Here is a 13,404-nt window from a genome sequence, read left to right as displayed (position 1 = left end):
GCGAGGAGTCAGTGGTGCTTTTTAGCTTGAGCAGCTGCAAAACCAGAGTGGCAACCACTCTGGAAAAGAGCAAGTGTGGGGCAGGGGTTCCATTTGCCATATGAATTTTAGATTGAGGTTATACATTTTGGGCAAGAACCCTAGGAAGTGACAGCCCTCACGTCAGGAGTACCCGTGTCAGTGTGTCTTACTACTGGTGAGGTTAACCCAGAGCACGTGGTTAAGGTGGTAGCAGCCAGGTCTCTCCTCTGTAAAGTCATTATTTTTCCCTTTGAAAATAATCACTCATGGGGGAATATACTTTGAATGTGAACGTGTTAGTAGCTCAGTTGTGTCCGACTCTTTGCAACTCCATGGACCATAACCCACCAGGCTCCTCTGTCCATGGGATTCTCCAGGCAAGAGTACTAGAGTGGGTAGAAGATCCCTTCTCTAAGGGATCTTCCCAACCCAGGGATTGAACCTGGGTCTTCTGCATTGCAGGCAGATTCTTTACCATTTGAGCCACCATAATTAATCACTGTCTTGGAGGATGATACCTTGAAACTATATAAATATCCTCTTTTTCCTCAGACTTGGTTCTAATGGTGATTTTCTGTTTCCCTCATACCCCTTACATTTATTAGTTGGAATTCTTCTATAAGAAAGAGGTATCTGTGCTATTTATTTATTCAGGTACTTTTTATATCAGATGTTTATTTTATCTATAGGTTATAATCCAGTACTGTCATTATGTATTATGTATTTTGTTGCTCAAATTGCTCCAGCCGTGCCCACTTTAAGAGCTCTTTCAGGTTGCCCTTTGAACATGCCCTGTCCTTTTTTGAGCACTTTTCTGCTTTCTAGATCCAAGAAGACACCCTCAGCTCATGTATTATTATTTTCTCTGTGTGATTCCCAGCCCTGAAACCAAACACTTCTCCATGGAGCTTTTGTTCTTTAGCTGGAGAATGGGATCTGAAAACCAAGATCTGAATGCTGGTGTTCCCACTGCCATTACAATCTCCCTGCTTCTAGGCCCTCTCAGTGGCCAGAGCTTAGGAGATATGTATATGTCACTGATTCCCTCGACTCTATTAGGAATGGTCACCAGGGGTAAGTGGACCCGCCCAGCCGCCAGTGCACTTTACAGAGAACAGGAAGTGGGGTGTAATGCTACTTGAGAGAGAGGAGCTGAGAATGAGTAACTAAAGCTGAGGCTTACAGCATTTTCATCAGATCACTGTGTCTTAGAGCCTGGGCAGGTCAGCCTGTGCTGCAGACTGCTCCAATAACCATGTTGTTGGTCATTATTACTTAATTCTCAGAACCTCAGCTTCTTCCTTTGTAACATGAGAAAATAATCCCAACCCTGTATAAAATAATTCCAACCCTGTATAAAGTGCTAAGCACATTAGTCACTCAAGGAGCGTTAGTTATCACAGTAACTTTTGATTTCCATGAGTGAAAATACATTTTTATATACATCTTATGGATAATATTTACATATGTAATACATAATTATGTTTTCAAAATTGTATCTGTACTTGCACAAGCGTGCACACACACACACAGCGTCCTACACATATATATACAGCCATGGTGAGGTAAAGTAGATCCATTTGAATCTAAAACTTCTTGTGTGTGTTTAGTCACTCAGTTGTGTCTGACTCTTTACGGCCTTATGGACTGTAGCCTGCCAGGCTCCTCTGTCCATGGGATTCTCTAGGCAAGAATACTGGAGTGGTTTGCCATTTCCTGCTGCAGGGGATCTTCCTGACCCAGGGATCAAACCCTTATCTCTTATGTCTCCTGCATTGGCAGGTGGGTTCTTTACCACTAGTGCCACCTGGACTGCAAAAACAAATAATCACACATTTCCTGTCACGTGGGCAGTTTTCTCATTTCTGATGTTCACTGAATATCTCTGTTATCTTTTGAGGAAAAAACACTCGTTACATCTGATGACTTCACATTCACCCGTCTCTTCCAGGAGACACTGGAGGAGGCAAGAGGCTACTTCATGAGGATCTGGTTCTGAGATAGATCAGGACCCACAAGTTGAGAATGTGGGTGTGTTCCGTGGTCTTCACAATGCAGGGAGGTAATGTCTCGGTCAAGTTTAAGAACCAGATCAGTTAGCTTATGAAACAGTGCAATCTCCTGTAGCAATGCTGCTTCATCATAAGAGTTCCAGAACTTCCTTGGTGGTCCAGTGGTTAAGAATCTGCCTGCCAGTGCAGGGGACATGGGTTCAATTCCTGGTCTGGGAAGATCCCATAAGCCACGGGGGCAGATAAGCCCATGCACTGCAACTGCTAAAGCCTGAGCTCTCGAGCTTGTGCTCTCCAACAAGAGAAGCCACCACAATGAGAGGCCTGTGCACCGCAACTAGAGAGTAGCCCCTGCTCTCCACATCTAGAGAAAGCTCGTGCCCAGAAACCAGTGCAGCCAAAAATAAAAATAATTAAAAAAGAAAAGGTGTCCCGAAGGTTGAAGGGCAGCTTAGCAAATATGGACTAGCCTTTTGTAAAGGCAGTGGAGAGAGACCCAGAGAGGGAAAACGGCTTGCCCCAGGTCCCACAGTTCATGAGTATTAGAAATCATCTCAGAGCTCAGTGCCTCCCTTCTGGTGGGGTATTAAGGCTCTCTTGTAAGACCTTCCTGTAGAAACAGGGAAGCCAGGGTAGAGGGTTATTGCCAGTTCAGCATCCCTCGTTTGTTTTCAAGGACAGGCTTGACTGAGCTGAGGGGGCAGGTCCCTGGAAATCCAAGGGAAGAACATTCCTGCTGAGGGAAGAGCAGGACGAGAGAGGAAGCCCTGGGTACTCCTGGGCACGGACCAGCCTGACCACTTTGACTAACCTGTCGTCATCCCTTCACCCGCTGGCCTTTGTGCAATTTATAGTGAATTTATATTTACTCCACAATATGCATGCCAGACAATAAAAGGAACAGCAGCTTAAAATAATGAGGGCAAGTGTAGGTGTCAGGAACCTAGATCCTAGTTCTACTTGTGGTATGATTACTTAGCTGTGATTTGAGGCTATGGGCTTCCTGGGTGGCGCTAGTGGTAAAGAACCCACCTGCCAGTGTAGGAGATGTAAGAGACTCGGGTTTAATCGCTTGCTCTGGAAGATGCCCTAGAGGAGGGCATGGCACCCCACTCCGGTATTCTTGCCCACAGAATCCCATGGACAGAGGAGCCCAGCTGTAACGTTGCACAGAGTCACATGACTGAATGACTTAGCATAAATGCACTTACCCTCTCTGGGAATCAGTTTGCTCTTTTATGAAATAAGAGATTTGGCCTAAATGATCCTAAGGTCCCTTCCACCTTTATAGTTCTTTGAACTTTTAAGTCCTTCAGTGTCTTAAAACTTCACTTCAAGCCCTTATGAATCTTGAAAATAACAGTTTTCCAGGAGGCACATAGGCAGCCACAGTAACAGCTAACTTTGGACTGACTTTTGATAGACCTTTGACTGACAAGAGTAAAGAAAACCAGAGACCTTATTCAGAGGCTGAAACTACAGCTGGTAAATATCTGGGGGAAAAGAAAGTGCATTAGTTTAAGGGCTCGACATTCAATTTTGGAAGAACTTACCCTAAAGCCAAATACAGTTAGCCACAAGGTGGCGCTAGTAGTAAAGAACCTGCCTGCCAATACAGGAGACTTTTTTAAAAAATATTTATGTATTCTTTAATTGGCTGCATGGGGTCTTAGTTGTGGCATGCAAACTCTTAGTTGAGGCATGTGGGATCTAGTTCCCTGACCAAGAATCAGACTTGGGTCCCCTGCATTGGGAGTGCAGGGTCTTAACCACTGGGCCACCAGGGAAATCCCAATACAGGAGACTTAAGAGACATGGGTTCGATCCCTAGGTCAGGAAGATTCCTCTGGAGGGGGAAATGGCAACCCACTCCAGTGTTCTTGCCTGGAGAATCCCATGGACAGAGGAGCCTGGCAGGCTACAGTCCATAGAGTCACAAAGAGTTGGACACGACTGAAGCAACTGAGCACAGCACAGTTCCCTAAGGAGAGAGCTGAGGCTTCAGGTTCCTGTGATCCATCCTGCTAAAGAGGAATTGGCCAGACACTACAAATGCTGGGGGACCCTGGGACTCCATGGAAGCATGTGATCCATGCTCTCCTGAGGAGGGGAGTGCTACAGTTCAGATGGCGAGATTCAGGGTACATCGGGCTGATTGCTGGCAGGCAGAGAAGCAGCTCACCATAATAGTTACTCACAGTCAACAACTGGTATCATCTTCCATGCCATTTCCATCTGTTATTTTATTCCGTCAATATGATGAGCCTGCCAAGAGGTTGGGCAGAGATGATCCTTGGAAATCTTCATTTCTCAGTGAAGGAACGTGAGAATCAGAGAGGTGAAATATGTCTACACAAAGTGGGACAATTAGGAAGTGGTGAAGCTGGCGTGAGGACCCCTGTCTCCTGACAGCTCGCCCAGCAGTGTGCTCCTTGCAGCGGGGATCTCAGCAGCCCACCTCACAGTCGCCTGAGGGAATGCAGGTGCCCAGGCCCCTCCCTCCACGGAACTGCTGAACTGGAATCTCCAGGGGGTGGCGCTGTGTTGGCAGCAGCTGCCAAAAAAAAAAAAGCAACTGATCTGGATTTGGTCTTCCTGCTTCAGGGTTCAGAGGTGAGGCATGAAGAAAAATGAAATTTCAGATGAAGACTCAGAAGTGTCCAGGTCTGATTCCCTCTGCTGTTCTTTTAGTCAGTTCCCAAAACACCGCCTCAGTGTAATATTTTAGCTTAAAGCCACACTTTTTGGGTCCAAGGGAACTGCTGAAGGAAAGGAGATATTTTGCTCTGATTTCCAGTTTTTCATGGCTTTTTAGTACATTTTTGTAAGAATGTTCCCGACGGAATTCCCTGGTGGTCCAGTGGTTAGGACTAGTGCTTTCACTGTGGGGGTGGGGGTGGGGGCTGTGTTCAAACCCTAGTCGGGGAACTAAGGTCCCACAAGCCACACAGCCAGGAAAAAAAAAAAAAAAGATACTGTATAAAATAAAGTACTTTGAAAAAAAAAAAAGAATGTTCCCAAGAGTGAATGAATGCTAAGTTCAGATCCTGTGTTAATTATGTTGCTACCTGTTCTCATTCCCATATTTATTTTTAGACTGAAAGAAATCAAGGGAAGGCATGATATTACACAAGTATTGTGATAATTAAGTAGTCAAGACCTGAATGTACAGATGTACCGCTGCTGACCTCAGCTATGGATAATTATGAACATTTGTTAGCACATCCTCAGGCCAGCGCTGCCCTTAGCATTTTGCTTGTGTAATCTGAATGACTCCTCAGAGCAGCTCTGCGAGGCAGATTGTGGGCTAGTAGAAAATGTAGCCTGTGGACCATAAAAGCTGTCTCAGAGAGTTTGTGTAATGGTTAACAGATTGACTCCACCCAGCATGGCCCTCGTGTCGGGGTCCCCAGGTTCACTGGTGCACTGAGAGGACTCCCAGGATTTGGCCTATAGTTGTTCTCTCAGCTGTGATTAACTGCGGCAAAAGCAAGATCAGCAGAGGGAAGAAGTGTGTGGGCAAAACCCATCGGACACCAGACACAGGCTTCCAGGAGCTCCCCTCCCCAGGGAGGCACGTGGGATGCAGGGACTGCCAGCAGCATCAAATTGGCCAGCACGTGGAATGTTGCCGGCTAGGGTCTGAAAGGTTGCTGCTGAGCCGTGAAAGATGCGGGGATTCTTAGCCTCCGAAGGAGAGGAATTCAGTCTGCGGCTAGTGACGAGGCTGGATCGCTCAGAGCTTTTGTGTAGTAAAGTGTTATTAAAGTATAGAAGAGATAGAGAAAGTTTCTGACATAGACATCAGAAGGGGGCAGAAAGAGCGCCCCTCTGCTAGCCTTTAGCAGTATGTTATATACCTATCAGCAAGCTGCTAATCAGAGAAAGGAAATGTCTCAAAACTTAGAGTGGCACTAGGCCCCTCACCCACAACATGCATTTTGCAATAACACTGGCACAAGACGAATCATCCTGGGCCACTGACATGAAGAAGACATGAAGAAATTGATCTTGAAGATCCATTGATCTTGATCAATCCTCAACTGATCTTGAAGAAAGGCAGGTTTCCAGGTAAATATATAGTTTCATTAACACAGATTAGGAGAACATACTGGTAAGTTGAACCCTTATGGGTTCTGAGTCGTAAGTGGAACTGACCTGAAGAAAGACAGTCTACGGTAAATACACAGTTCATTAACACAGCTTAAGAAAAACATTTCCATAAGAAAAATGCATTAGCTCAAGGTTTGAGAAAAATTCAGGTGGAACCAGGTGTCGTCATGGCAACACAGAATTTTAATAGAAACCTCCTTTTAATTTTGGGAAAAATTAAAGGGAAGGGGAAAAAATCTGACAGTTACAGTTCCTCCTGCCGCTTAAGGGAGAGATAAAAAAATGTCTGACACTTGAAGCCTATTTCCTCCATTTGGAGACCTGTGGCCTTCCTGCCTGTTACCCTCTCAGATCCTCACTAGTGATTCAGTATCTGAGGTTTCTACTGGGGGCTGGTCGTGCAGGCACCATCTGTGTGTGTGTGTGTGTTAAGTTGCTTCCATCATGTCTGACTCTTTGTGACCCCACGAACGATAGCCCACCAGGCTCCTCTGTCCACGGGATTCTCTAGGCAAGAATACTGGAGTGGGTAGCCATTTCCTCCTCCAGGGGATCTTTCCAAGCCAGGGATCAAACCCGCATCTTTTATGTCTCCTGTACTGGCAGGTGGGTTCTTTACCACTAGCACCACCTGGGAAGCCCACCATCTGTGTAGCATGTACCAGAATTCCAGAATCAGATGGAAAGCAGGTGTTCAGCATAAACCATATGGTTTGCACAAACAGATTAGGTACCATGAGTCAGCCTGGGGAAGTGGTGGGAAGCTTCTCAAAATCCAGGTTCCCAGATCCCAGCCTTCGAAGCATGCGATTCTAAGGAGGGCAGCCACAGGTCTGCTTTGCTCACTGTTTTCTGCACAGCACTCAGTGTATTTTGGATTTTTTTTTAATTTATTCATTTATTTTTGGCTGTGCCGGGTCTTCATAGCCACGAGCGCTTTTCTCTAGTTGTCGCAAGCAGGGGCTCCTCTCTAGTGATGTGCTGGCTTCTTGCTGTGGGGCTTCCCTGGTGGCTCAGATGATGAAGAATCCGCCTGCAATGTAGGAGACCCAGGTTCGATCCCTGGGTCAGGAAGATCCTTGGAGAAGGAAACGGTAATCCATTCCAGTATTGTTGCATGGAGAATCCATGAACAGAAGAGCCTGGTGGACTATAGCGCGTGGAGTCGCAGAGTAGGACACCACTGGGTGAATGAGCACACACTCCTGTAGAGCGTGGGCTCTAGGCACAGGGCTCCAGTAGTTGTGGCTCCCAGGCTCTAGAGTGCAGGCTTAGTATTTGTGGTGCTCAGGCTTAGTTGCTACATAGCATGTGGGATCTTCCCAGATCAGGGATGGAACCCACGTCCCCTGCATTGGCTGGCAGATTCTTTACCACTAAACCTTCAGGGAAGCCCCAGCACTCAGTGTTTATTTCCTTTTTGGTTTTGAGAGGAGAGCCGAGTCTCATGGAGTTTCGGTGGCCTTCCTGAGGCCACAGCTCACAGATGGCCAGGCCAAGGTCTGGAATCCAGGTGTCATGGAAGACCCTGAGAAAAATCCTTGTGGAGCCTGATGACCCTCTACAGTTCAGTGTGTCCACCAGCACTTTCTGCAGTGAAGGAAATATTCTGTCTGCACTGTCCAGTGTAGCAGCTCCCAAACACGTGTGGCTGTTGAGCACTTGACATATGGCTACTTTGACTAAATAGTTGAATTTTTAATTTTACTTAATTTTCAACTAATTAACAATTCAGTAGCTTCATGTGGCTATTTGCTGTTGTACTGGACAGCATGGTTCTACTTCATAATGGAACAGATTTTCTGTTAGGGGGAAGCAGATGGAATATGTAGATTTTGGTTCTCATTCTAAACTAAGGGACACACTGGTCTACATGTTGCTTTCAGCCAACGTCCTTGTGTGGGTACTACGGTGGAAACTAACATATAATATTTGCAAATCCTCTAGGAAAAGCCCCTTTTCATTTGGTTGGGTTTTTGTTAAAGAATAGGAGAGCGGCGTCCCTGGTGGCTCAGTGGTAAAGAATCCACGGGCCAATGCAAGAGGTGCAGGTTCGATCCCTGGTCCAGGAAGATCCCATATGCTGTGCAGCAGCTAAGCCTGTGCACCACAACTATAAGCCTGTGTTCTAGAGCCCGGGAGTGCAACAGCTGAGCACATGTGCTGCAACTGCTGAAGCCCGCGTGCCTAGAGCTCCATGCTCGTCAATAAGAGAAGCCACTGCAATGAGGAGCCCATGCACTGCAACCAGAGCGTGGCCCCCACATGCTCACTAGAGAAAAGCCCACACAGCAGTGAAGACCCAGCAGAGCCAAAAATAGAATAAATAAATACAATTATTTGTTTAATCCTTTATAAAAGAATAGGAAGTGGACACTCTAAAAATACAGCATTCATGTGGACTCCATGGGGGATTCTGAGGCCCTTTTTGGTGAAGCACTCTGGTGGGCCCCGGCTGCCCCTCTCAGTAGTGTGACCTGCACAGCCCGTTCTCAGGCCTCTGTGTTGCCAAGAGTTGGGGTGCACCCCAAGTCAAGGCTGACTCTCTGCCTACTTGTACTTTGTCAGCTTTTGGGTGAAGAGCTTATGAGCAGTCAAATAACTGAAAGCCTACAGAAGGGAGAAAGGAGTTTAAGAACCTACAGAACTGGTTGGATAACTGCACCTCACCCCTCCTGTGTCCGTCCAACCCCAGGGGGTGATGTGGTCCACAGGCAGCACACAGGACGGGTCTGATGAAGGCCAAGGAGAGCTGGTGGGGTGGGATGTTGAAGAGGCTGAGAACTAGCACAGAGGTTTGTGCACCAGCTTTGGAGTGCATTGACCTCAGTAGGAATCCTGGTTCAGTGCCTTAGGAAAGTTACTTAAGGTCATTGGGCCTCAGTTTCCTCATCTGTAAAATGGGAATATTATAGTGAAGGTTAAGTGTAAGCATCAATGATGCCAACTGTTTGCCTCTGGCTGTGATTGTTGTTATCTCCCAAGGGCCAGACTAGATTATGGGCAATGGGAAGCACAGAAGGTGAGAGCCTGGAATGCCACTGACGTGGTACCCTGTCCATTCCAGCAATTCCCCTTCTGTTTGATGTCTGTGAATATCACGCGTATCGCCATCCAGGCCTTGAGAGAGGAGTGTCTCTCCAGGTGAGTCCTCAGGCTGCTCACTGCCCTGGCTGTCAGAGCCTGGTTCCCTCACCCCACCACCTCATCCCCCCACCATCTTATCCCCCCAGCTCTCTTCCAAACCTTCTGGCTCAGGGGAACCTGGACAGACTACCCCTGCACCAGCCTCCCAACCCATCCCTCCTCCTCAACCCTGACTTCAGATGTAAAGGCTGCCCCGGGAAGGGCTCCCCGGGGGACAGGGTGAAGGCACCCTCAGGTGTCTGTCCACTGCTGAGCGGGTGCCCATCCTTGTCCTGCAGGGAGTGTAACCGGCAGCAGAAAGTGATCCCCGTGGTGAACAGCTTCTATGCCGCCACCTTCCTCCGCCTGGCGCACGTCTGGAGGACACAGCACAAGACCATCTCAGACTCAGGCTTTGTCCTCAAGGGTGCGCCCGCTCTTCTCGGGGTGCCTAGCTCCTGCACTCCTAGTGTCCCTGGGTTCAGGGACCCCCGGGTGGTTGCTCGACTGGTTTTGGCTGGCTTCCCTTCCCTTCAACCCCCATTCATACCTTCTCAAGTTTCAGCTTCCCAAGTCTCCATCATCCTAAGTCTCCATCACCCCACCCTTGGGAGCCTGCCGCTCTCCTCCCTTTCTAGCCAAACACTTCTGGTGACCATATTTTCTGAATCAAAAGATGGGCCCAACTTTTGGCTCAGTTAGACTGACTATTCAAAGTTGAGATTGTCCGGACAGGGTAGAGTATGTGGCCCCTGTACCTGAGTCTGGTGTCTTGGTTCCCCTCTCTGGTGAGCTCTCCATCTTAGAAAACTCCTTCCCTCTTCAGAGCCTCTGGGTTATGCATCCCGGAGCCCCTTCCCCCAGCCTTCTGTTCCCCAATCCTCTCTGTTCCAGATTTGGAGATGTCGGCCAAGAAGAGCCCCAGACGGCTGCTCAAAACCCTGGAGATATACTTGGCTGGAGTGTCAAAGGGACAGGCCTCCCTGTTGGGGACACAGAAGTGCTCTGGGCCACAAGCCCCTCACTCCAAGGATCTCACTTTCATAGGTGTGTGTGACCTGCCATCACACTCGTCTGAAGGCACGTGGCTGATCTGACCAACCATGGTGGCCACCGGCCAGGAAGCCTTGGAGGGGCTTTCAGAGGGCGGACCCTGGCTGGGCCTCGCCCCTTCCGGTCCTAGCGGAAGGGATGTAGGAAGCCCCTGGGCCTGGTGGGTGGAGCCAAGGGCCCTCACCTGCTTGAGACATCAAGGGCCATTAGCTTAGACTCTCTCTGGAGCCCTGCTTTCAGGGCGAGGAGAGCTTTGCTATATTACTAGTTGGGCAACAGCTTCCATAGTCGGATTCCAGGTAATATCAGTGACAGCGAATGGAATATCAGGTGGGAGAACCCATATGCATGTTCCACACAGTCCCCTATCAAAGATGCTCCCAAGTAGAAGCGCCAGAACCTGGCAGTGGGTCTTTCAGGCCCTGGGGTCCACAGGACAAGGACCAGACGGGGGCTGAGTATTTAGAATGTGAAGGGAGAGGGTAATTGCGGCAGCAGCCGACAGGGGGCGGTGTGAGCCAGAGTGCATGCCTTTTCTGGCCTGGCGCTCACCCCACCCTCATCTCTCCCCATGCCTCCTCCCACTGTTTGTGATAGGGAACCAGGCCCGCAGCTGGGCTCCCCCCATGCGGGCTGCACGTGTCCCATCAGGGCTGGTTTTCTGGCCTGGTTGAAGGAAGGAGGAAATTCACACACCAGCAGTTTTTGAATAAAATAATTCTAGGTTTAGGATCTCAAGTGTTTTCCTTCCAGACACTTTGCACCGTCCTGTGGCCGTTATCCCGGCGTTCCCCATTAAAAACGGGCACTCAAGCCGGTTGTTGTCGGCACCGGTCACAGGCCCCGGGAGAGAAGGCCACTGTGCCCTGGCCACACTCCTGCCAAGTTCACAGGCCGTCCAGCCTCACTGGCTGCCCTTACAGACCCAGAGACTGTGCACACTGTAGCCACTGGCCGAGGTGGCCCTGGCTGTTCTTAAGGGTGGCTGTTATGAGGCATACACACAGGGTTTTTCCCACATTTGCTGCGGGGGAAGCTACTTGTCACTTTTCACTCGCAAAGGGGCCTCCAGGGCTTTGGAGCTAGGGGACAGGGACCAGGCGAGAGTCCCACCTGGCTTCTCTTCTATCCTCTGACCTCCCCCAAGTAGAGTCATGGAAGATAGCTGTCCAGCCCCCACGGGCATCTCCAAGTCTGACCGGGTGCAGGGGGACCCGTCACAAAGGTGAAGATGACAGACGGCCACCCAAGTATGGAAGGAACCCCTGTCAGCAGGATGCCACAAGGGTAGGGCTGGTAACGGATCTGCTGTTTGCTTTGTGTCGTCTTTGCCTGACCTGAACTAATCCTGTGCCCTCCTCCTTCGTCCTGACCAGCAGAGATGGCAGCAGAGAGATTACTGGGCCTGGTGGGCTTAGAATGTAACCCTCCCCCACCCCATCCAAACTTTGGAGTGTCAAGTTTAGTGATTCCTGCAAATTCCATTCCCTTACTCTGAGACCTGGAGGCCAACTCGACAGACCTGGACTGCTAGTGCTCAGCCCACGGCCCGGCAGGGACCAGCCCAAGAGAGCCTCTGGCTGGAGGGGAGCCCAGTGGCCCCTGCAGAAGCCTATTCTGTGTTACTGCCAGTGGATGCTCTCCATACAGCTTAGGACCTGGAGACATTAGCAATAACTGTCCGGGGATTAAGCTGCAATTCTGTGGATGGACAGAATTCTGTGGTTGTGGAACGATGCCTAAACCCTCTGAAAATAGATAACAAAAATGTTAAATATGTGCATTTTTCTTGGGAAAAACTTCCAAGGCTTTTCATGAGAGACCCAAAATGCTTTACAATATTAAAAATGTCAGTTTCTAGGGGAAACATCCCTCTTTCCCCTTTGAAAATTCACCCCTGGCATGTGCTCTCTGAATAGGCTATCCAATGATCGCCGAGATGTCTCTGTGTGGAAAGTTGGAGAACAAGGAGGATATGCAAAGAGCTGACTTTTCTATGCTTCTCAGCACAAAACCACTAAGATGAAATTGATCAGAATTTCTGTTTTGGATAGGCTTCCCTGGTGGCTCAGATGGTAAAGAATCTGCCTGCAATACAGGAGCCCCGGGTTCAATCTTGGGTCAAGAAGATTCCCTGGAGAAGGAAATGGCAACCCACTCCAGTATTCTAGTTTGGAGAATTCTATGGGAGAGGAACCTGGTGGACTGCAGTCCACGGGGTCCCAAAGAGTCGGGCACGACTGAGCTACTGCTACTACCACTCTATTTCAGATGGAAGATCCAGTGTGTCAGGGCTTTAAAGCCATACAGCTCTGAGGGCCTGGAGTGACCCTGAGTCAGGATGGCTGCAGCCCTGCCAAGCCTCTAGGACTCTGGTTTGTCCAGTCCGGGCTTACCCAGCTCCCACCTTGCTCCTGCCCCCAGGTCACACCCCAGGGTGGGACTGTTTTGGGGTTATTCCTTTCTCCCTCTATTTAGCCCCCTAGTTTCTCTGCTGTTCCAGTCGTCACCCCAGTACACAAGAGAATGAACTAGGGAAACTTCCCTGGTAGTCCAGTGGTTAAGACTGCAGACTTCCATTGCCAGGGGTGGGTGTGGGTTCGATTCCTGGTCAGAGAACTAAGATCCCACATGCTGTGCAGCATGGCACCCCCCCTCCCCCCCCCCCAAAAAAAAAAAAAACCTAGGACCTGGATGAGGAAAAGCAACTTGCCCAGGCTCAAAGAGAGGCAGGTGAGAACCTGAACCCACAGCCCCCCTCGACATTAGTCTGGTGCTTTTCCCATGACCCCACGTGGCCCTGAGCCATGCAGTGTACTTAGGACATGACAAGCTAACCTCCTGCATGGATGTGAAGAGCTATGCTCTTGCTTGGTGAACATACATATATCATTTGGAAGCTGCCTGGCAACGGTTCACTGGAGCACCTGAGGAAATTCCAGCTTGGATGGAGGCACATGCCCGCTGCCACAACCTGCCCCCACTCGGGAATGTGAGACTGAACTGAACCTCGGGCTGAAAGTGATCCCAGCCCTGGCCCCATGCCACCTCCCTATTGGGTTTGCAGTAGCGCCAACCA

At 49.2% G+C, this 13,404-nt stretch overlaps 1 protein-coding gene across 2 annotated transcripts in view; it reads left to right on the top strand.

The window, feature by feature from the left end:
* Positions 1–11,057, top strand: part of ELMOD3 (ELMO domain containing 3) — a 33,576-nt gene extending 22,519 nt beyond the window's left edge. For both annotated transcript variants that reach the window (XM_040224298.1, XM_040224297.1), the window contains exons 11-13: positions 9,214–9,290; positions 9,572–9,699; positions 10,167–11,057. In XM_040224298.1, coding sequence (XP_040080232.1) covers positions 9,214–9,290; positions 9,572–9,699; positions 10,167–10,369 — 408 coding nt within the window. In that variant the 3' untranslated portion in view covers positions 10,370–11,057. The remainder of the gene's footprint in view (positions 1–9,213; positions 9,291–9,571; positions 9,700–10,166) is intronic.
* Positions 11,058–13,404: the final 2,347 nt, after the last annotated feature.

The sequence above is a fragment of the Oryx dammah genome, unplaced genomic scaffold (genome assembly GCF_014754425.2).
Source record: "Oryx dammah isolate SB20612 unplaced genomic scaffold, SCBI_Odam_1.1 HiC_scaffold_25, whole genome shotgun sequence".
In the NCBI taxonomy this organism is placed as follows: Eukaryota; Metazoa; Chordata; class Mammalia; order Artiodactyla; family Bovidae; genus Oryx; species Oryx dammah.
The sequence above is the reverse complement of the archived record's forward strand: the minus strand, read 5'-3'. Positions and strand labels throughout refer to the sequence as shown.